Raw genomic sequence first — 23,595 nt, forward strand, 5'->3', positions numbered from 1 at the left:
AAGTTTGAGTCTATACACGCTTGAAATAATGAAAACTGTATGCAGATTCACTCAAATTATTTGAGTCATCTACAACCGGTGTGGGTGTGTGTATACACACAGTATTTGAGTGAAATTAGATTGGAATGGCTACTGTTTAATGAGTTGATACTTGAATTTTATTTGGCTGAAAAAGCTATCTTATTCATCAAAATGCACTAAAATTGTTACATGTGTTGCAAGTTACATGAACTGAAGACAAGTTCTAAATATTAAACTATGGACCTGGTTTCTCACTCTATCCTCTGCTCACAGGTTGTATATAAAAATAACGATGTAAGGCTGGAATTATCTCGACTTGCCAAGCAAGGAGACCCTAAGATGAAGATCCACGGAGTGGTGGCATTCAAATGTGAGAATGTTGCAACTTTGGACCCCATCACCTTTGAAACCCCAGAGTCTTTCATCTCTTTGCCTAAATGGAATGCAAAGAAAACAGGCTCCATATCATTTGATTTCCGTTACAACAGAGCCAAATGGCCTCATTTTATTTAGCCATGGCAAGCCAAGACACCAAAAGATTGCCAAGCACCCTCAGATGATAAAGGTTGACTTCTTTGCTATTGAGATGCTAGATGGCCATCTCTACCTCCTCCTGGACATGGGGTCAGGTACAATAAAAATCAAAGCCCTGCAGAAGAAGGTGAATGATGGAGAATGGTATCATGTGGACTTCCAGAGAGATGGACGGTCAGGTAATTTATCATTTTTTCTATACTCTTTACCTGCTGGAACACTCCTTTCCCCACTCACCAGGGAATTAAAACCAAGACATATTAAAGATTTTCTGCATTTCTGTCTTTAGGGTAAAGGAAATTGTCTGTTATTATTTCTGTTTCACATCATATACAAATCAGAAGGAGCTAATTAATCATTATAGGTGGGCATCAAACCCCAAATGCTCAAATGTCTTCTGGAATCACTTCTTAAATGAAGATTTATTGGATAATCAAGTGCCAAATCTTGCACGAAATTTTATCTTGAATTTGCAAGTGACAAAATTCAGGGTTCTTGTATTCCCAATTATTGCTTATGTTTGGAGGTACCTGGAGTGGCAAATATAAAATATGAAAAAAGAAAATTCAACAATCCACATAGAAAATCCTTAGTTTAATTTTTAATCCTTAGTTTAATTTTTATCCAAGTTGGATCTGTGGTATCATAAACACTTTAATCAACGCAAGTAGGATTTCAAGAACACGGGCAAAACTCTGTTGACGTCCAAGTAGCTTCCCTTTCTAATGAAAGACGTTTGGAATTAATTTAATTTCCTCTGGATTCCTTTTGCTATGCTTTTTTTCCTAGAGATGTGTGTGTGTGTGTGTGTGTGCCTGTGTTGTGTATGTGTGTGCATGTGTGTGATTGGGGAAAGGTAGGGGCATTGTAGAGAAGGTCTGAAGAAATAATATATTTACTTACTTTGAAATTTGAAATTGATTAGGGGGCTTAGGGAATTGACTAGCATTAGGTTTGTGGGGACAAGGATCAACCAGACAGAGGGAAATAGCATTTGTGGAAACCCAGAAAGTGAGAGAGAGACAGAGAGAAGTAGAGAAAGAGGGGGAGAGAGAGAAAGGGAGAGAGAGAAGCAACTTATTTTAGGTATATCAACTATATGTTATGTCTTTTTTACTTTCTTCACCTTGTGCTCCCATGCTCTGATTGTTCCTCTCACTTACAAATCAAATTAGCTTCTTATAATAGAAGACAACTGAATTAGACCTAACTGCTTTCCTCCCTTCCCTCCGTGCACTCCCTTATTTACTTATATACCATACCATGCACTCTGGATTTTCCACTAAAAAGCAGTGTAAGCTTGCCCAAGGCATTTTTTGTGGGTCTGAATTTCTTTCTTCATGAAACATACTGGGAAGGATCAGTATTGACTGGCTCCCAGACCTGATGAAGGGGTATCAACAGTGATGGGATCTAGGATTCTATATTTTTGCAAAACTTTCCAGCCAATGATCAGCACAGACCAGAGAACACTTAGTGCTTCTTTCAAATCCAGTCATCTGTGATCCCCATCCTATTTTAGGAGGGCCGTGCTGCAGTCCTGGGGTGAGTGCTTCTTTCATAGACCCCCTTGTCACTTGTGTCCTCCCAGATTCCTTCAACAGAACTGTGTCCTATTTCACTCTTAGTCATGCCTTGTTTTCCTGTTCATCAATCAAAAGATTGTGATTGACATCCTACAAATATTTTTTTTTCTCTCTTTTTGCCCAATAAAATAAAGACGTGGAATGAATGGGAATTGGGAGGGAGCCGGAGGTGAGGGTGGAAAATTGAAGGAAGGTCAGAACCCATTGCTCTGATGCTCAGATATCTCGGAGACGATTTCTGATTCATCCCCCCTCTGGAAACTTGGTCTCCCTCTGTTCTTTCGTTTCCCTGAAACCTTCCACAGGGAAGATTAGTTACCACTCTGTGCTATCCATGCTTCTTTTATCAGTTCTTTTATCTTAGGTGACTGATGGTAGACAACCATCTGCATTATACTGATTCCATTAGAAATTGGATTCCTCTTTGTTTTTTCTTTCTGATTTAAGCTGAGAAGCATACATTGAGGGGAATACAGAAATATAGCAAGAGAGTACCTCCCTTTCACTTCCTCCAGCCTGTTTCTATCAGAGTTAGCTGAGTTGATTGGCTACTTAGGAACTTTCAAACAGAAGTCTTAAAAAAGAGCAATGGAGAATGGACTAATCTTGTGCTTTGAAATATTAACTTCTGGATGATACAATTTAACTTAAAATACACCTAGAATAAAATTTTTAAATTACTCTCAAGTATGTGTATGTACATGTTAGACTTCATAATAATTTATTTGCATTTGTTTATTTATTGAGAGACATAAGAGAATGCAAGCGCAATCCAGGGGAGGGCAAAGGGAGAAAATCTCAAGCAGATTCCACACTGAACCCGATGTGAGGCTCGATCTCACGACCCTGAGATCATGACCTGAGTCAAATCAAGAGTCAGATGCTTAACTGACTGAGCCACCCAGGCATTCCAGACTTCATAATAATTTAAAACATAACTGATTAGATTAGGTGGACATCTTTTTTTTTAAAGATTTTTATTTATTTATTTGAGAGAGAGAGAGTGCAGGAGCATGAATGGAGGGAGGAACAGAGGGAGACGGAGAGGGAGAAGCAGACTCCCATTGAGCAGGGAGGCCGATGTGGGGCTTGATCCCGGAAGCCCAGGATCATGACCTGAGCTGAAGGCAGACGCCTAACCAACTGAGCCACCCAGCAGCTGCATTAAGTGGAAATCTTTTGGAAGTTCAGAGGGGCAAAAATCACCATACTTCAGATCAGTTGTATTTCATTCACCTCTAACTATATGAAGAAATACATGGTTAATGTCAAAATTTTAATAAATGCAAACAATGTACAAAGGAAAACAAAACCAGCCATTATTCATTTGATAATGGTAATTTATTCTAGTCTTAAGTGTTGATGTGGTCTAATTAGTTTCCCAAGTTCCTTGGATGACCTATGACAATAAGAATTGGATAAATGCCTTAATCCCCAAGCCAAATAAAATCCACTTTTTTTCTCTTTAAGTTCTTTAATTCTTCCAAATTGCCAATAGTTTATTAACTGACCTTTTTGTGCCCTCTTTGGAAAAAGTTCAAAAGCAGAGAATATCTGTGTTAATTTAGAAAGTTCAGTGCTGGATGGAAAGATGAGAGGGATGCCTTAAGACAGTATAATTTACATTAAGAAAGAAAATAAGACAAGAGATTTTTGTTGGAATCCAAAGGAAAGATTGAGTTAGTATGTTCAGTGATGTGCAGCTAGTAAAGTACTTTTATGTGATTACAATTTCAGATTAGTGAATTGAGACAAACAGTGTAAAAACCAAAGCTCATTCACTACACCAAGTTCTGCCCTTTACTAAATTGAAAGAAAAGAGAGCTCATTTTATGTTGGCCTAGCTCAAGGGAATTTAATGCAATGTTAATAACTGCAGCTGTTAATATTTTATATATAGTATTTTAATTAAGTTCTATATTTGCACACTGCATTGGTTTGGTATAAAGCAGCCTTTTAAAAATTGAATGAATAACTCTACTAGCTTTTATTTTACTTAAAGGATATTTCTGAGCTAGGTTGGTGAAATACTAAGATTTATAGCTCGGTTAAAACTAAGAAACAGAGAATTTCAAGAAATAATTCATTTTATCCATTTTTCACACCAGTTATATTCAGAGACTCTATGAAAATTAGTCTTAATATAACGTGGGAAAATGATACTTCTATGACAAGAGGTCAGTGTGGGCTGCCTTCTGACTCATGGATGATGAAGGTTGCCTGGGATACTCTCAGCTGAATATTTAAAAATATTTAATGAGCTATTTTCTCTGTTATTAACATAGAGGGAGCTTAGGGCTGAGAATTATTCTTTCTGCTATTGACCATTCTAAAGTTAGTAGGAATAAAGCCATGGCCATTAATTTGATGCCAGTAACTATTTGTTACCTTGGTCAGAGGTAGGGTTAAAACCAGATTGGGTGAACACACTGAATTTTTAATATTCCCTCAACAATTTATAAAAGAAACCTATGAATGAAAGGAAATGTCTTATTTATGTTTATACCTACAGGTCCTAGTACTTTCTTGCAAAATAGCAGTTATTTAATAAATATTTGGTACAAGGAAAAATAAAGAATAAAAATATGTGAATGGCTCAGTTCCAACCCACCCCTAATATTCTAAAAATAGTAGTATCATATTTACATTTGAAGAGTAATAGCACTCTTTTTGTTGTAATGCAAGTTTTTAAGGAATTTACCTTACTTCCTGAAAGCAGTTTACACAATGTAAGTTAACAGGTGCCACCCTTTTTTATGAATACAAAGCCATCCTCCAAGCCCAGGTGTCCCCCCCAAAAAAATTGCAATGAGGAAGTTACATAATTGTTAGAGACTGTGGTAGGCCTGGTACAAAAATGACCAGCTCTTATGAGAACAGGACTGCTATCTTTGCTTGTTCCTGAGATCACTATATCATTTAGCAAACCTGTAGGTAGAAGGAAAATTAAGGGAAGGTGTTCACGCCTTTCTGAGGACTGGGATATGCAGCCACACAGTAAGCATGCTAATGAGAGGGAAGATAGTCACATGCACTGCCCATCTTTCTGGCAATTTGCCCTTCAGTACTTTATTCACTAAAAGGTGGATGTATGAGCCCCTTGTGTGGTGAGAAATATTGCCATCAGATGAATTTCTAGAACTTCATTGTCAGCGCAAGTAATTGTATTGGGTTGTACCTCCCTTCTTCCATTCTGTGACATGGGAAAGAGATATTTTATTTCCACTTTGACTGCTACTGTTGGCCACAGCTGCTGTCTTGGTACAGTGTAGCTTCTTCCATTGCCTGAGTAGTCTGTGGCCAGTGACATGGGGCCTGGTAGGCTGAGCTATGAATGGCCTTTTCAGATCCTGGGCTAGACTGGCAAAGGAGGAACCATACAAGGTACAAAGTCAGAGTGTATGATTTGAGTGCTGCACAAAGTGAATATCTTCCATGGATAGCTTAGCTACTTAACAGAGCAAAACCTCTAAGTTGCTGAGTTAATAAATATGATTGAAGAGGCTTGTTACTCTGCAAACTTTGCAGGACTTAAGAGCTGAATGCTCCCTTACCAACCCCTCTTCCCTTTCCAGAGTTCCCCTTTCCCTTGCTTTTGCCCCCAAACTTAACACAAAATAACTGTGTCCAGGTATTTAGCTAAAGTGAGAATTGTACTAAAATTAGGATGAGGTTAATGACTGTTTTCTTGGAGCCTGAGTATTGTGTAAATTTGTGTTAAGCTCTTTGGCTCAGTCAAGGGTATCCTCTCAAGTATTTTTATAGCAAGCTGCCAGTAATTTTTTTTTTTTTTTTTTTTTGCAAACCATCATTACACATTGAAACCAAAGAGAAAACTCATTATTATTGTCAAATTCTGCTTGTGTACAGAAGGGTAGAGCAGATTGTATCAGTGGTTATTCATGGGTAAGCCTACATTTAACAGCTAAGAAACCACTGAGCTTGAATTGAAGTCATAGAGTTCCAGTTTAAGAACTAGAAATTATAGTGGGAAAGGCACAAGGCTCTCTCCAGAGCACATAATTAGAGGTTTATAGTAATCACTGTTTGATGTGAACAGCACTTTCTAGCTATCTATTACCAGCACTGATTTCTGTGTATACCATTCATGAATCACACTTAAACATTCGTACTTGAACAATCATTAGACGATTTCTCTGTTTAGGTCTTGATTTAAACTTGCTCTTTGACTATAAACATTCCTCCCATGCCTCTACCTACTAGTTCATTGCCAACACTGAAATAGTTTTAAGTAAATTTATAATATTGTTTTATATGCATGTCTCTAAACCACTACACATCAGTGGGAAAACTGAAGCACTTTATCAATAATTTTTTAATTATTTGACTATCCCAATGACTAGATGGAGTCAATTTTGCATAAATTTGTTACATTAAATTTTACTAAACCAATGCTTGTATTTATTTCTTTATTTTGAACATGTTTAAAAAGAAAAAAGTCATCTATTTTCTTTCCCCCAAAACAGATTTTCAGTTTTTTTTGTTTTTTTTTTTTTTTAGTTTTGCACATTTTCTTCCAGGCTCTGTTAACATGTATATATATATTTTTAAATATAACATACATACTTACTATTACTATATAATAAACATAATTCCTCATTGTAAGTCTGATTATAGTAGAAGGGTATAATTGACCAGTTATAGAGATATGAGTATTCAGGTTCCTGTTACCAGTTAAACTTCCCATCACAAGTGAATAAACATTTGGATTGTAAGCTGGCATCTCATACTGGCAGAGCTACACAGGAAGCATTCCATATCCTGTGACAGTTAATAGCTTATACAGAATTAATAACTTGGCATTCTTATTTTATTAGGGGGTCTTACGGGCTTGGTAAATCAGTCAAACCTTGAGAGATGGAACCTGCTCTCAATCTACCAAATCTCCTTTCTGGGCTTATCAGTTTATAGGGCAGACCTTGGACTATGGTGTCGGTGGCACCCTGAGGAAATATGCCACACCCCAAGCAGCCGTGACTCTCATTGTAGAGTGCTGAGTAGAAATCTGTATAAATTCTTTTTCTTTTTTTAAGATCTTATTTATTTATTTGACAGAGAGAGACACAGCGAGAGAGGGAACACAAGCAGGGGGAGTGGCAGGCAGAGGGAAAAGCAGGCTTCCCGTGGAGCAGGGAGCCCGATGCAGGACTCGATCCCAGGACTCTGGGACCATGACCTGAGCTGAAGGCAGACACTTAACGACTGAGCCACCCAGGCGCCCCAAAATCTATATAACTTCTTTGGAATAGTATTTTAATTTTAATATTTTAATTATAAAATATGCCACTTGATTGATGTTTATAACTATCCAACATTGTATATTATAATCTTAAATATTTGTATGTATACATATTGCTATGAGTGTGTATGTGTGTTTGTATATGTGCATGTGCTTAACACATGGCATGTATGTAACGTTTAAATATGTGCTATTGGTGAAAATGTTCAGGCGTTTCAAAAAGTACCCAAGAGTTTCCCTGTGCCACACACCTCCCTCACCAATTCATTCCCTCCTTCACAGGTAACCACTTATTTCCATGTATCTTCCTTTGTATCAAGAGAGCTATACATATGTTTACACTTATAAAATAAATGTAGAGCTTTTATTTACATGAACAAGACAATTTTTCAGCAATTGTCAGGTGACTTAAAAAACCTACTGAAAGCTTTTCCTGTGCCATTATTTGTAGTGGCATCATGTATCCCTGAGTTTGAACATATCAGAATTTAGTCATTTCTCTCTTGATGGGCATTTAACTTTTTACTTTTAAAAACTTTCACTGTTTTGAACTAATTTATAAAGAAATTTTTCACATTAGGTCTTTATGCATGTTGATCAGAATTTTTATAGCATAGATTCTGAGAACTGGTATCGCTGGGCGAAATTCATTTTAATTTTGAAAGCTAATGACAGGTCATTTTGCTAATAGGCCATTTCAGTTTCCACTTGTCCATAGAACATGATGTGCTCTTTCCCCCTCTTCTTTCTCCTTACAAGATATTATCAAACTTTTAAATTTTTCCAAGATTTATTTCTTCATATGCTGGCTTAATTCCTGATATTCCTGGCTCATGGGTGGATCCAAGTAAGGAGAAAACACATAGGAATAAGCATAAAACAGAATATTAAAATTTTATTTTTCTTTGTTTTTAAATAAACTTTATTTCAGTCCCTATTATAAACCTAACATGTGACATTGTGTTTTTTAAAAGACACAGGGGGCACCTGGGTGGCTCAGTGGGTTAAGCTTTTGCCTTCGGGTCAGGTCATGAACCCGGGATCCTGGGATCAAGCCCCTAGTCGGACTCCCTGCTCAGAAGGGAATCTGCTTCTCCGTCTCTCCTGCCCTTCCCCCCGCCTGTGCTCTCTCTCTCTCTCAAATACATAAATAAAATCTTTAAAAAAAAAAGACAGAAAACTAAAAAGAAAGAAACTATCCACTCATAATCCAAAACTACCATTGTCAATATTATGGTTCCTTTTTTTTTACTATTTTGTTGGACTTCTGTATTTTGCATTTTGCATCATACTATATAATCAATGTTTCATTCTACTTTTAGCTCTTATATTATGTCTTGTTACTGAGTTTAAATTTGTTAATAGAATATGAATTTGGGGGCACCTGGGTGGAAGGATTGGTTAAGTGTCCACCTCCTGGTTTCAGCTCACGTCCTGATTTCAGGGTCATGAGATTGAGCTCCACATCTGACTCCACAGTGTGGAGTCTGCTTGAGATTCTCTCTCCCTCTGCCCCTCTCCCCTCACTCTCTCTCTCTCTCTCTCAAATAAATAAAATCTTAAAAAAAAGAATATGAATATGACAAATTTTTAAGTTTTTGGAATCTGATTCTCTTCTGCAAAGAAAAAGTGAAACAGAATTATAGAAAAATAAAATTTGGGAGCACCTGGGCGGCTCAGTCATTAAGCATCTGCCTTCAGCTCAGGTCATGATCCCAGGGTCCTGGGATCGAGCCCCGCATCGGACTCCCTGCTCAGCGGGGAGCCTGCTTCTCCCTCTCCCACTCCCCCTGCTTGTGTTCCCTCTCTCGCTGTGTCTCTCTGTCAAATAAATAAATAAAATCTTAAAAAAAAAGAAAAAGAAAATTTGTAACTAAAATTTATTTTAAGTAGTAATTTCAGAAAACTTTTTTCAAAAAAGAACCTTAGTGACACCCAGTCAATTCTTTTATCTTTTCTAAGAGCCACATTGAGGCTTAGTGAATCGGTATTTGGCTCAGCTTGCTAGCTAGTTAGTTGCAAAAGCTAGAGCATGGAAGTTGATTTCCCTGACCTGGCAAAAGCATTCTTATTATAGCACACAATTTTCTACCTCCCATTTCCTGGTCACTTAAACTTTTGCAGTAATTAAAACCAAATTACCTTATTTTAAATTTCCCCTTCACTCTATGCTTCTTCTCACTCTGCAAACTAGTCTGGAAGCAGAAGGGCCAAATAAAATTACATATTAAAAAAAAAAATAGAAACTAACCAGTTATAAATACCAACAAAATGGGAAAGACGATTTCCATTTTTATAAACTAAGAACTGTTTTCAATAATTTTTCACTTTAATGTATACTTTTACATAAAGCATGGATTCATTAGTTATGCTTCATGAATGTTCTTAAATAATTATTACTTTGTCTATTTGTCACCTTTGTTTTACCCTTTGCATATGCAATGGAAACAACCAGGTTTAAACATTAATATATGTTAGTGTGATTTCTTTTTTTTTTTTAAGATTTTATTTATTTATTTGACAGAGAGACAGAGAGAGCACAAGCAAGGGGGAGCGGCAGAGGGAGGAGCAGACTCACCACTGAGCAGTGAGCCCAATGTGGGGCTCGATTCCAGGACCCTGGGATCATGACCTGAGCCGAAGGCAGATGCTTAATCAACTGAGCCACCCAGGCGCCCCTGTTAGTGTGATTTCTATGTTAAGATTACAAAAGTCATATGTACAGAAATATATTTGTATTTTAGCTGAAATTTTATTTCTTTAAGGGCAAAATAACATAGGAAGGTGTTTTAGATTCTTAAATATTGAAGCATGAAACACTGATCCAAACAGGACCACCATTTACAGATTTTTACAGGTCAAATATAGCAATGTTTACATAAAGTATTTAATTTACCAAAAACTTCAAAGGTAATTATAGTGAAAGAAGGTAAAATGTATGAAATAAGCTATTCCAAAGACAATACATATATAGTTGTAGTTCTTGGAATTAGATAGAGGGATAAACCAATAATATACTTGGATTTTTGTTTTGTCTTAAAAATTATTTACATCTGGTCCTATCTCAACCTTTAGAAAATTCTCATTTTCTATTGATATATACAGCTGTAGCAACTACTCAATTGTCTCTATCAGAAACAACAAGTTTTAAGTATTCATTTCATATTTTCTTGGTAACCACTGCTTTTATTACTCAATTGTAATGAATAGGCACTTGGGACCTTAATATTGAAATTTCACTATCCTCATATATATGTGTTAAATTGGTGTAAATGAATTCAGTGATTCTGTGATGAGTCTTTTGCTTATGTAAAAATGTCCTTTGATTCGTATCAATAATAAAATCATTAAGGAATTTGGGATTCAAATCCCTTACCAGAAATGTGTACATTTCAGGACATTTGCACATATGTAGGCTAAATATAATATCAATAGAAATATAATAGAAATAGAAATATAATATAAATAATGTAAATATGAGCTTGGCTCATATTTAAATACAGTTTTTATTTTGTGAATCTTCAGAATATAAAAATAATTGTTTCCATTCCCACTTAAATTAAGTTCTACTCTTTCCCTTTTTTGACAGGTTTTTTACAAAGATATTCTAAAATGTAAGTGCATCTAGATTGGTAAAGCTTGTAGAGAAGATAGTAGTTGCTTTTCAGTCACAGTTGTCTCATTCTATTATATTTGTTTGCAAAATATTTGTTCTAAAGATTTTTATTGAGAGAGTGAGAGAGAGCATGAGAGGGGGGAGGGTCAGAGGGAGAAGCAGACTCCCCGCTGAGGAGGGAGCCCGATGAGGGACTCTATCCCGGGACTCCAGGATCATGACCTGAGCCGAAGGCAGTCGCTCAACCAACTGAGGCACTCAGATGCCCTGCAAAATATTTTAATGAATGATATCTGATATATGCATATGCTCAATGTACCTCCTTACCTTGAATCCAGGGCTAAATTAGAGTTCTGGTTCTTCTTTTGGATTGTATTGGAGTTGAAGTTGGGATTATATTGCTTTTGCTTTCTCTCTGATCTTGCATTACTTCTTCCCATGAGAACTCTAAAATTATCTCTCAAAGGGACAATGAGGAGCAGTGGGAAAAACATCTTATCCTTTATGACAATAACCTCTCAGTCTGTGGTTTTCGAACTGTGGGTTACAGCCTGTTATCAGTCCTGAAATCAATTTAGTGGGTGATGTCCAGCATCTGTATTAATAAAATTGTGTAAGAAAAAATATCAGAATGCCTCAGAAGTAATAGAGCTAAATATTTTTCTGTTAAACTTTTGTTTCACCGTATGTGTGGACGGGGATGGGGGTGCATGTGTGTGTGCATTACACCGTATAAAAACTGTGGATTAATTTAGGTGTTGTGATCAGAAAACTGTAGTCTAATCACAAAGTTATAGTGAATATATTACTCTGGCCACAAGAAACACATTCATAAAAACATACTGGAATTTTCTTACAATTTGTTCAAAGTAGCCACCAACACACCATAAATAAAAATTAGGATACCCAGTCATGCCATCCTCACTGTCAGACTGTTTATGGGTGACTGTGTGAAATTCCTGGCCCGATGAGGACACCATGACTATGGAAACTACATAGTGTACTGAGCTAGCAAACTCTGTAGAAGAGAGGAGAGTGCAGGTGTGATCCAGCCACGGAATTCCTCATCTCGGGAACCCTCTAAGCACCTCTTAGTGCAGACTTCTAACATCACGTGTTCACCAAGTGTTGTTTTGTTGTTTTTTTTTTTCCTCCTGAGCTGAATCAGGCTTGTTCCATGAGTAAGAAGGCATATGGGAAAATTACATACTTTTTAAAAACAAATCCCCACTCTTGTAAAACTTTGTCATTGTTTACTTGCTCTGTGTCTCCTAACAGTTGTCCCTCATATCATATATTCATTTCTAAGAAGCCTTTTTGAACAAATTAGAAAACAGGGTGTGGCACTCATCACACTTTTGTCTTAAAAACAGAAATCACTGTGTTCATTCCATACAACTTTTGCCTAGAATACATATTATATATATATATATATATATAAATAGATATATATATATATATCTCCACCTTCCTTTTGTCATTAATACTCTTTCTCATCATTTTCTAACTTCCATTAACTGCCGCAGAGGACAGGGATCATTTAATTCATTTTTTTTAAGATTTTATTTATTTATTTGACAGAGAGAGACACAGCGAGAAAGGGAACACAAGCAGGGGGAGTGGGAGAGGGAGAAGCAGGCTCCCCACTGACCAGGGAGCCCGATGCGGGACTCGATCCCAGGACCCTGCTACCACGACCTGAGCCGAAGGAAGATGCTTAACCGACTGAGCCACCCAGGCATCCCCATCTTTTAACTCACTTCTTAAAGCATTTTGGACAGTTAAAAATGCTTGTAATGAAATTCTAGTAGGAAGAGAAAAATGACACCATTCTATCTCAAAATCATATTATTTCATTTCCCCCAAATTATGTTTTTTCGTATTTTTTCTAAGTAGGATTTTATATACCTATATGTTCCTAAATGAGTTTTCTTTCAGACACTTGCACAAATGTGACCTGTAAAAGTGAATACATTGTCCTTTTGCCTTTTTGCTGCCTCCCTCCAAAATCCCTGTTATGCTCCCCTCTTTGGAAGGCCAAAATAGCAATGCCCTTGAGTGTTTCTCCCCTGGGAGTTTTTTGCATTTCTTTCTGTGGAAGTCTAGAGAGACAAATGTCCCCTTAATGACTTGGCTGCCTGTGCAGTCTCTGTCACTGGCGTCCATGGCCTTCTCTTATACAAAAACAGATCCCATTACACTGCCCGTCTTGAGAAGTGCCCCTTCTGCTGGGGTTTGGAATACTCCTGGGGACAGTGCAGAGGCCAGTGACCTGCATCCTTAGTCAGAGGCATGTTTGACATTCATCCCAGGCTATATTTTCACTTGGGGATGGACTTTAGGTATTCTGTGAAACATCTTCCTACCTATCCTCTATCCACACTAGACTCTCCCTTCCTGTCCCTACCTCTGTACCCCATCTTCTGTCTCCTGGCCTCCCTTGTACGTCTGCCCCCCAAATCCCTGAGGCTCTCTGTCGGCAGCTGGCATGCACCAGACATTTCTAATCTACTTTCTCTCTTAATACCCTGCCTATTCTGCTTTATGGTCTAGACCTGAAAAATAAATCTGGGACAATCTGGTAACATATAGTGGGGTGTCCTTTTCAGGTATATTATTTTCATTTTTACAGATATCCTTCTGGAGATGGAACATTGGTGGAATTTTGAGTAATCTGGTGGTACATGATAGAGGTTTTAATCAAAAGCTGCCTTCTGTCTTTCATTTTTTCTTCATTTAATGGTTCCCACAAATATTTTTTCTGTGATTCTCAATTAATCCCATGTGAATGTCTACCTTTTCATCCTTTGCTTAAAACCAGGGTTCCTGTATATTTGTAAACTAATAGAATTATTCTCCTATTACATTTGGAGCAAGCAGGAAAAACTTGCCAATTTAGATGACCAAGTAGTTGAGATTAAAAATTTTTAAAAAGTAAACAACCAGTTTGACTTGGTTCTTGTGATGTATCATGATAGACAACATTTATGCAGTGTTTATTATAAGCCAGATACTTTATTAATATCATTTTATTTAGCACTTAGAGCAACCATGAGAGGTATGTCATATTACTATATCCATATTACGGATGAGTAGACCAAGACCATAGAGCTTATCAATAGATTGATACAGTTAAGAGTGGTAAAGTCAAGTTTTGACATAGATGATCTGTCAAACTATTGTGTTCCTTAAAAGCAATCAAGTCAGTTAAAGGTGAGAGCATGCAACATTTTTTTTTTTTAGTTTGCAGATGCACACCAGCTTTGAAAATGAGCACTCACCAAATCATGAATCTGACTTTATTCCAAAGGGTAGTATATGACTTCAACTTCTCCTTTCTCTTTCTTTCCTGATTGAACTGTTGGAGAGTGATATAGAATGCTGATTTCTCTTTCTTTCCTTCCTTTTTTTTTTAATCTTCCTTTTTTTCTTTTCTTTACTAAACTGTTGAAGGCTGATAAACACTCTTGGTTGGACACCCACTTTGGTTTTTGCTCCCCTGGGAAGGATAAGTAAGGCACCTGAGGACCTGAAAGAAGAATCGGAGCTGTCTGCCCTCAAGGAGTGTACCCTTAGTCAGATGAAAGGGAGCAAGTGTGCTTTTTGGAGCATGTTGCACTCCATAAAGACCCGTGTGTTCTCTTGTCTCTGCAACAGGTACCATTTCTGTCAACACCCTGCGCACACCCTACACGGCGCCTGGCGAGAGCGAGATTCTGGACCTGGATGATGAGCTGTACCTGGGGGGCTTGCCAGAGAACAAGGCTGGCCTCATTTTCCCCACCGAGGTGTGGACTGCCCTGCTCAACTACGGCTACGTGGGCTGCATTAGAGATTTGTTCATCGACGGCCAGAGCAAAGATATCCGGCAAATGGCTGAAATTCAAAGTACTGCTGGAGTGAAGCCCTCCTGCTCAAGGGAAACAGCAAAACCGTGCCTTAGCAACCCTTGCAAAAACAATGGCATGTGCAGGGATGGGTGGAACAGATATGTCTGTGATTGTTCCGGAACAGGCTACCTTGGCAGGTCCTGTGAGAGAGGTAGGATTCCAAAACCCAAGCAGCTGACTCCCCTGAGACGAAAACGTGTATTAAATGTTGACCTCAGACCTTGAACTGACCATGGGAGCATAATGCATGCTCTGCTGAGGTAAACGCCTGCGGGACTAACAGCCACGCCAGGCACACTACTGATGAGCCCTCCATGATTTTCAGAGGGGCTGATTCTGGGAAGACACAGAGTTTGAAGTATATTGCAGGAAGAAATATTTGAGTCTCCCATATCTTCTAGAGTATGGGCCTAAGACGTATGAGCGATAGCAACCGCTGTCTCTTTTGCCCAGTTTTTAATTTCAGGACCCTAGAAAGTAAAGAAGGTATGAATTAGAGATATTTATGGCATCCAGTGCTAATATCCATGGCCGGAAAAAGAGCATGTGAGGCAACTTCCCTAACACTATGGCGTGAGACTTAAGTTAGCCTGTTCACTTCACTTCGGTCCCCTTCCCCAAGTTTGAAATTTAGAAAGTAAGATGACTTTCAGGCATCTGATTTACACCGGCAGTTTCAGAAGTGCACCCTAATTTCAAAGACACTTACCTTTGCCTAGGATCTGAGTGATCACAGAGGATGTATATCCCTCTATTATATTAAGGCTCGGTGTGTCTGCTGAGCCTCTGAGTAGCTGCCTCCCTTTCTTCTCTAGTAGGAAGCACAGCCACATTTCTTTTTTCTTTTCCTCTCCCATTAGAAGGAGAAGAATAAGGATTAGAGGAAGAATGAAGAGTGAAGACAAACCACCGTTTGTCTGCAGACTAAAGGGGGAAGAGCAGAGAAACAAAGTCCTCCCGTCGACCTAAGATGTCAGATAAATGCTTTAGTCACCATACCCATTGCCACTCATTTTCAACAATGGAACCAAAACATCAGTATGGAAAACTATCGATGAGTTGTTCCATTATCCTCTTATGCTTCAAATAACCTTGGTGCGTTAGACATTTAGCCTGAAAGCACCTGGCACCTATTGTTTATAAACCATGTACATTTAGTCTTCTTTCCCCCTTTCCATCCTAAAATAGCTTAATTTGTTTAAGCTCACACTACCTAGAGAACAAAAACAGTGATTTTCTAGAATCCAAAGTTGAGATGTGACTTCGGTTATTTGTCTTAATAAAGAGGTCCAGCTTATCAGTTCTGTTATTAACATTAATCAACATAAAAATAATAATAATAGTTTAATAATCTAATAGTGATCTTAAATTACCAACCAAAACACTGCCACTGTTCTGCACTATACAGCTGGCTAAGTCAATAGATGGGTAAGTATTTTAATCACCTAGATTCATTCATTCTCCTAGTACCAAACTGCAATTCCTATCAATTATCATTAGAGGCTAGCTGTTTCTGTGTAGTTTCACTTGTAAGGTGTATATGCTCTGTGAATTCCCTCTTCTCATTTCCCCCTCTAATTTCAGTTCATTTGTTTCAATAGTTTGGTCTTTAGAAACTGGCAAAAGGGGCCAACAACCACCACCAAAAAGGCAACCAACTTTGTAAGATATATTACAAGTTAGACAAAATGGGAGATTCGCAGACCTGTAGGATTTAAGCTGCTGTTTTCTCTTTAATCACTCAGAGAGCTGCTGGTTAGTCGGATGCCTCCTGCTTATGTGAAGCTACAAAAGGATGTAACCCAACTGTCTCAGATTACAAAAGCCTTCGGTTAAATATGCGTGGTGTACCACCCTGTGGCAAGATCCTGTTACTACGTATGGCAGAAATAAAAATAGAAATAGTCAAGCTTCCTGAGCCAGAATGAGGGAAAGGGAATATTTATATTTTGCAATAATTAGAAGGAGGGGTGGCAAGCATATGTAGATTTACAAATGAGAATTTAATAGCAAGCTTCATCACTGGGATTCGGCATACATTTTCCTCTGACAGGTGGCTAGAAATTTCTGCAGATTTCTTTGTCTCCAGGTTGGTTGTGTGTTGAGGAAAAAAAATGGTCATTTTTGTGTGATTTTTGTTTCCGGACTACCGAGCGTATTGTTAGAAGTCTTTGTTTTTCAGAATTAATTTTCTTGCTCACATTATGGTATCTCCTGAGAACAGTGGTGATGTGGGATGCTTGTCATGCTCAAAACCACAGAATTTGGCTTCTGTCCAGTTCCCAGCTATGCCCTAGTTCAGTCAACATAAGATCTGCCCAACCCTTGGGGTTTCCAATTCAAAAGAAAGAGCTTTGACTGTGGTTCTTCTCCAGATACACTCTGATCACATAAGACTGTTAATCACCTAAGAGTTGGCTGACAACTTCTGAAATTAAAAAAAATGAATGTACTAATAGTCTCTATCTTACTATTACTGAGCAATAATTGGTAATTTATAAAGATTATTATTCATAGTAATTAAAAAGTGTGTTCAAGTCCTTGGATAATGCAGCCTGAGGAATAATATCGCAGTCACATTACTATAGAAAATTTTTACTCTGCATTAAGTAAGCAAAGGAATTTAGAAGAGAGAACAGAGTATTTGCTGACTTAGGCGACTAGGAAAATAGTATTTTATGTGTATCGATCCCATAAGGAAGAGTAATATAGAAATAATGTGCAATTGAATATAAATTAAATTCAGCATTTTCCTTCCCACTTTATTTTTAATAAAGCTGAGAATTTGTGGAGACTTACTTGGCCTTGTAGAAATTATTCTTGGTTATGTGTATATGTTGTAATCAGAGGTCTGCTTTATACTTGTTTGTTAAAACTCTAACAGATGGAGGGACAGATGTCAGAGCAATATAATTTGGCTCCCTGTCTGATTTTCATCGTTGCGCACAATATGACTGCCTTTCGGCAAAAGTGAGCACAGGTGTACCCTTTAGACGGCAAGAAGGAATAATACAGAAAAGCAAATTTATCGAACTTAATGACAAGGGGGAAGGAGATGCAGGAGACAAAGCTGAAACTTTTTTCTCCCCCTCTGGGAAGTATTGTATTGGAACTAGCCTTTTAAAGTACTCTTTTGTGTTCTAAGTGGTAAAATAATTTTACTAATGTGAAAGGATGCTGCCAAATAGCATAACCTTCAAATGTCAGAGTGTTGTTTACCATTTATTTGGCAACTCTAGACTCCAACCCTGTACATTTTCCATTTCTTGTCTAATTAAACATTAACTCTAATTATGAGGAATCATTTAGGTGTTCATTTGTCATTTATCAACAAGTTATTTTCACATTGAGAATTATTTAAAATGTACTCAAGTTTTATTACTTTACTATGTTATTTCATTCCTGCAGTTTTTTGGAGAATGTTACAGGCTAATGATTCTGATTATTTTTCTACTTTGTATTGTATTTCATACTAAGTTTATGATCCATTGTCAGTCATCTCTGTTTCTGAAAGGATATTCCCCCTCCTTAGTTTTTAATCAAATTAAGCTGCATTTTATAGAATATTGTAAAATCATTTTTAAAATGTGATTATTGAATAATAGACACTAGATTTATAGACTAAATAAATAAAAGAAACAACTAACATTTCAGTTCTTTTATCAATATGATACCAAAGAACTGAGCAACTGATAATGACTTTTAAATGTTTATTCAGGTGTTTGTTGCTCTATAGATATGGACCATGATTAGCTACAGTTTAGGCAAAGAAATACTAAGGATCGAGTCTCCTTCAAGATTATACAAGAAACACGTTTTTTCTAGAGTTCACCATAGCTTTACAATCATGTTTTAATTATTTTTTTAATTAATTTATTTATTTGAGAGAGAGAGAGCATGGGTGCAGGGTGCAGGAGGAGCAGAGGGAGAAGGAAAGAAGGAAAGAAAGGGAGAAGGAAAAGGAAAGAGTCTGTCAAGCAGACTCCCTGCTGATCATGGAGCCCGACATGGGGCTCGATCTCACAACCTTGAGATCATGACCTGAGCCGAAATCAAGAGTCAAGCACTTATCTGACTGAGCAACCCAGGGGGCCCTTAATTATTTTTTGAGTAAACTACTACTAGCTTTTCTTTTAGGAAACTTACCTAATAAAAATATGTGGTACAGTATAGAACCACTATATTTTAAAAGGATCATATTTTATTTTCTCAAAGTCAGGTCAGTGCCTAGCCACAGGACTGGTATTTTGATAAATGGACATGTTTCCTAGTCTGTCTGTGGCACATTGTGTCCTTCAAAGTAGACTTCAGCAAATATTTTGTTCACCTACTTTACCAAAATTGGATTCCACTTAACAATAGGCAGAGTAAATACTTAACTTCTTTAGTGAGCATTTATGTAAGCTTGATATCCAAACTGAAATAAGCTTTTCATATATCTTCAGTATCAGATACAATCATCAACTCAGTTAAGTATGTACTGAGACTCTTCTACGTGCCTGGCCCTTTATAGGGCACGCAGCTGCTGCTAGAACAATGCATAGGAGAGCCTAACCCCTGCCCTCAAGACACTTATATTCTAAAGGGTGAAGCAGAAAACAATATGCAAACAAATAAAATGTAATTGTGAAAAAAAAATGAGTAAGTAGATATGGAATAACTGGAAGATGGATCAATGGGGTGCTTGGAGCAGACATCCTGAAGTCACATTTGCCCGGAGACCTGAATGCCAAAGGAACCAGCCATGTAGAGATTTAGAGTTAAGCCTGTTAAGACAGAGGGGTCCACAAGGGCAAGTACTTGAATGAGAGGTGAAATCAGTGTGGCTGGAGTTAACTAAACAAGTAGTGGAGATGCTGAAAGCTGAGGCCATTGAGAAGGGCTGGCGCCAGAGCCCAGAGAACCTTATAGGTAAAAAAGGAGTACAGCTTTTATTCTAACTGCAGTGGAAAACTATTGGTGGGAGGTGGAGAGACATAATTTAAGCAATGTAGGGATATAATCTGCTTTACTTCTTTAAAAGTTTAGCCTGGCTGCTGTGTATAGGAAGAAAGAGTAGAAATGGGGAAACTGCTGAGGGAGCTATGATGGTAGTCTAGGTGGGAGATTAAAGCAGAGTCAGAGATACTTTAGTGATCAGTGTAAGATGTGATCAATTCAGGAAATGGATTGGAATTAGAGCCTACAAGAATTGTAGACTTGCACGTAGATTGGGCATTGTGGAGAGTTTAAGAGAAAAATCAGAAAAGCTAAGTTCTGAACAAAGGGATTATGCCATTTACTAACATAGAGAACATCAGTGAAGGAGCATGCTGAGTTGGTTCATTTGGAGGGTGCCTATAGTATTCAAATCAGAAATGTTAATTGGGCAATGGATGAAGGAGCTCAGGAGGGAAGTCAGGCTGTTAATAAATATTAGGGGGATTTGACCAAGATCCCTTAAGTCAAGGGGTAGATGAAAGAGAAGAGCCCCATGAAGGGAGACCTGGAAGGAACCTTCCATTCTTTATCGTTCCGGATGTGCATTCAGTCCCATGATGACAACAACTAATGATTAAAGTCTGTCAGAAGCAATATTAGACTTTCCTGACTTTGAAAGACAAACTTGCAAAACCACAACTCCAGAATATAGTCCTAATAATAAGCAACTGTATCACAGTTGCAATTAGTAAAGCTAATTGTTGTGCCATATAAGTGGGCAAGATAATGAGAATTTCCCAATTTAATTCCAGGTAGTTTTTCTTTTATTAAATGGTATTCTGAGTTGTTAGAACCAATGAGAGAGCAGAATTACTCATACTTGTTTTGCAACGTTCCACCACCATATGGTGTTTAACATTAAAGGGTTCTATTTCTTACAGCAGGCAGTCTGTGATTAACAGTTTCTGCTGTCCTCTTCTTTGTGTGTTTAATACAGTTTTAAGCAACTTCTCTCTTAAAGCAGTCCATTTTGGTTTAGTACCACACAGCCACACAAGCTCTGCAGACCCACACCCATGTTTATCCAATATTACCAAGGTGTATAGTTATTGACTTTTTGGTGATAGCTTCACATTTTCAGAACACCAGGGTAGTGCTTAGAGGAGATGATTTCAGTTATTCCTTACCTGTAAATAAAGCTTAAAATGAAGTTTCAGTTTGTGTCCTTGTAAAAATCAATTACCTTGTTAAGCAAAGTGACTCAGAAGAAGCATCACCTGTTGATTGGACCTACTATTTTTTCTTCTCTTTGAACATCACCTTTGGTAAAATGTTGACCTTATTCCTACATTTAAGTCATTTCTTTTTCTTTTCTTTTTTTTTTTTTTGATCCTATGAAGGCAGATATTATGAAAGAAGATAATGATAGTAACTTCTCTTAGAATCATGGACTTTTAGGGTAAGCGAAGGCCTGAGAGATGCTAGCACCTCCTCATTTTGTTGATAGAAGATTTGGAACTAAGGCAGATTTTGCAGGGCTAGTCAGTGGCCTAGCCATATAGAAACACACATGAAGTAATTGCTAGTGCTTCATCCCAGGCTCATGCTGTGGCTGCAGACAAAAGCATGTGATCTCTGCCTTTGAGAAGGGAGACACATACATAAACATCGATGAACCAACACGATGAATGCTATATAGAAAGGGCTATGCGATCCAAAAGGGGAGTAGCGCCCTCTCTTGTGCCTGTACTTGAGCAGAGACTTCACAGAAGTCCTCTTCACTGTGACTTCTCTTCTTGGTTTAAAAAAAAATTGCTCATTTCTGAGGAAGATGAGTTGGGTTTGTAGTGTTGTGTTCTATCTGGAAGCCATTAATGGGTGGCGCTTTTCCCTTTCAAAGTATTAAAGGTACCAAACTGACCAAGAACTTTGATATTCATTTCCCATCCGTAGAGGCAACGGTTCTGAGCTATGATGGGAGTATGTTTATGAAAATCCAGCTCCCAGTGGTGATGCACACAGAGGCCGAGGACGTGTCCTTACGATTCCGATCCCAGCGTGCGTATGGAATCCTCATGGCAACCACCTCTAGAGACTCGGCAGACACCCTCCGCCTGGAGCTGGATGCAGGGCGTGTGAAACTGACGGTCAATCTAGGTAACAACTCGCCTTCCCCCATAAAACTAATACTTTTCACTTTTTGTTCAGTTTTGCCTGCAAACATTTACTGAGTAGCCTGTTTTGCCATGGAAAGTTAAAACACTTAATGGTCTCATTTTCATCATTTAAATTAATTTAGGTTTTGGGGGCATCTTTTAATTGTTTCATTTTGTTTAACATAATTTACCATTTTGTGATTTCTACCACTGAGGATTCTGAAAAGGGAAGCCGTATGTATCAATGAGGTCAATTGAAAGTATAAATTGTTAAGCTTGAAGAGCCCTCAAATAATTTCCACTGTTACGTTTACTGATACTCTGATTTACTATAGGGGATACCCCTTCAGATGAATAAAAATCCATCTGCTTTTACTTTAGATAACATCTGCACAAAATATCAAATTTCTGCTCCGTGATGTAGATCAACAGTTGCTTTTACTCTACTCCCTGGGCTTCTCCTTTGACTAGTCACCTTTGTGGTACCCCATCTTTTCTGTTTGGAAATACTGTGTGGTGATATCCTGCTACCAAACAGCAATCCACAACCCTTCAATGCCCAAAGACTGCGGCCCGTAGCAAACAGCCATGAGAACACAAAAACACAGGCTCTTCTACAGAGAAATAATGCTTTCCTGCTTCACTGTAGAGTTAGGGGAGAGTCACTACAGTAAAACCTCACAAAGCTGTATGAAATATGGGGGAAGGGTAGGCTGAATTAAGAGTCGGAATTGTAGACTTAAAAAAATACACAGTTTTGTTTCCGATTACATTCCAAAACACAAATTGATAGCTAGGAAGGCTTCTTAAGGAAAGGTCTTACGAGGCTGATTTTAATGGGTGGATAAGAATTATCAGTCATTAGGATGTCGTGTCATGCAAGTCGTGCCATCAGTGTACAGGGAAGTCCTGGCATTCGGTTTTCTTCCTGAAGCCGATCTTCTACAACTTGTTTTGTTTAATTTTTCTCAGGCAATTTCTGTTGGTAAAGAATTATAAATATTCTGCCCAATAAGTTTCATTATTATCATTAGCTCCAAGAGGAGTACAAATTAATGAGGTTTTACTGTATTTCCTGGAAATGCTAAACACACACAAAAATAAATTAATGGAGAAAGAACAATAAAATTTGAAACACAGATTGACACGAAGAGTAGCAAAATGTGATGAGGTGAGGCATTTGTGGAAACTCTACCTACATTTTCAAATTGTGCTGGGCAGAATGGTAGCTCATAAAATATAAAATTATTGCAGTGTTAGCTTATTGCATACAATTACATTCAATTAATTACATTCAATTAATATTAGTTAAAGCTAAATAATAAGGGTGGTTTTTAAAGATCACTGAAGAATGCACTGCACTGTCATTTACTGTTCTGTTAGAGTTCCCTCTAGTGACAATGATAGGTTACTACAACAATTCAAAGAAAATTGCCTACTCGCAGTAAAGGGGCTGCTAGTCAAAGTGGAAACACTCATGGGAATTTTCCAACAGCAAAGCATTCTGTGGAAAGAGTTGTGTAGGTGCTGGTCCTTGGCTGTTTGCAACCACTTTTCTGATGCGGTTGACGACACATGACAAACTCAGCTATATGGAAACAGAATCTAGGTT

General features: G+C 37.8%; 1 protein-coding gene across 1 annotated transcript in view; it reads left to right on the plus strand.

The window, feature by feature from the left end:
• NRXN1 (neurexin 1) overlaps positions 1-23,595 on the plus strand; it is a 1,127,542-nt gene that overhangs the window by 496,674 nt on the left and 607,273 nt on the right. Inside the window, 4 exon segments of the mRNA XM_027622286.2 lie at positions 295-501; positions 503-734; positions 14,675-15,058; positions 21,781-21,984. Of these exon segments, the coding sequence (XP_027478087.2) occupies positions 295-501; positions 503-734; positions 14,675-15,058; positions 21,781-21,984 (1,027 nt within the window).

This window comes from Zalophus californianus, chromosome 8, assembly GCF_009762305.2.
Source record: "Zalophus californianus isolate mZalCal1 chromosome 8, mZalCal1.pri.v2, whole genome shotgun sequence".
In the NCBI taxonomy this organism is placed as follows: domain Eukaryota; kingdom Metazoa; phylum Chordata; class Mammalia; order Carnivora; family Otariidae; genus Zalophus; species Zalophus californianus.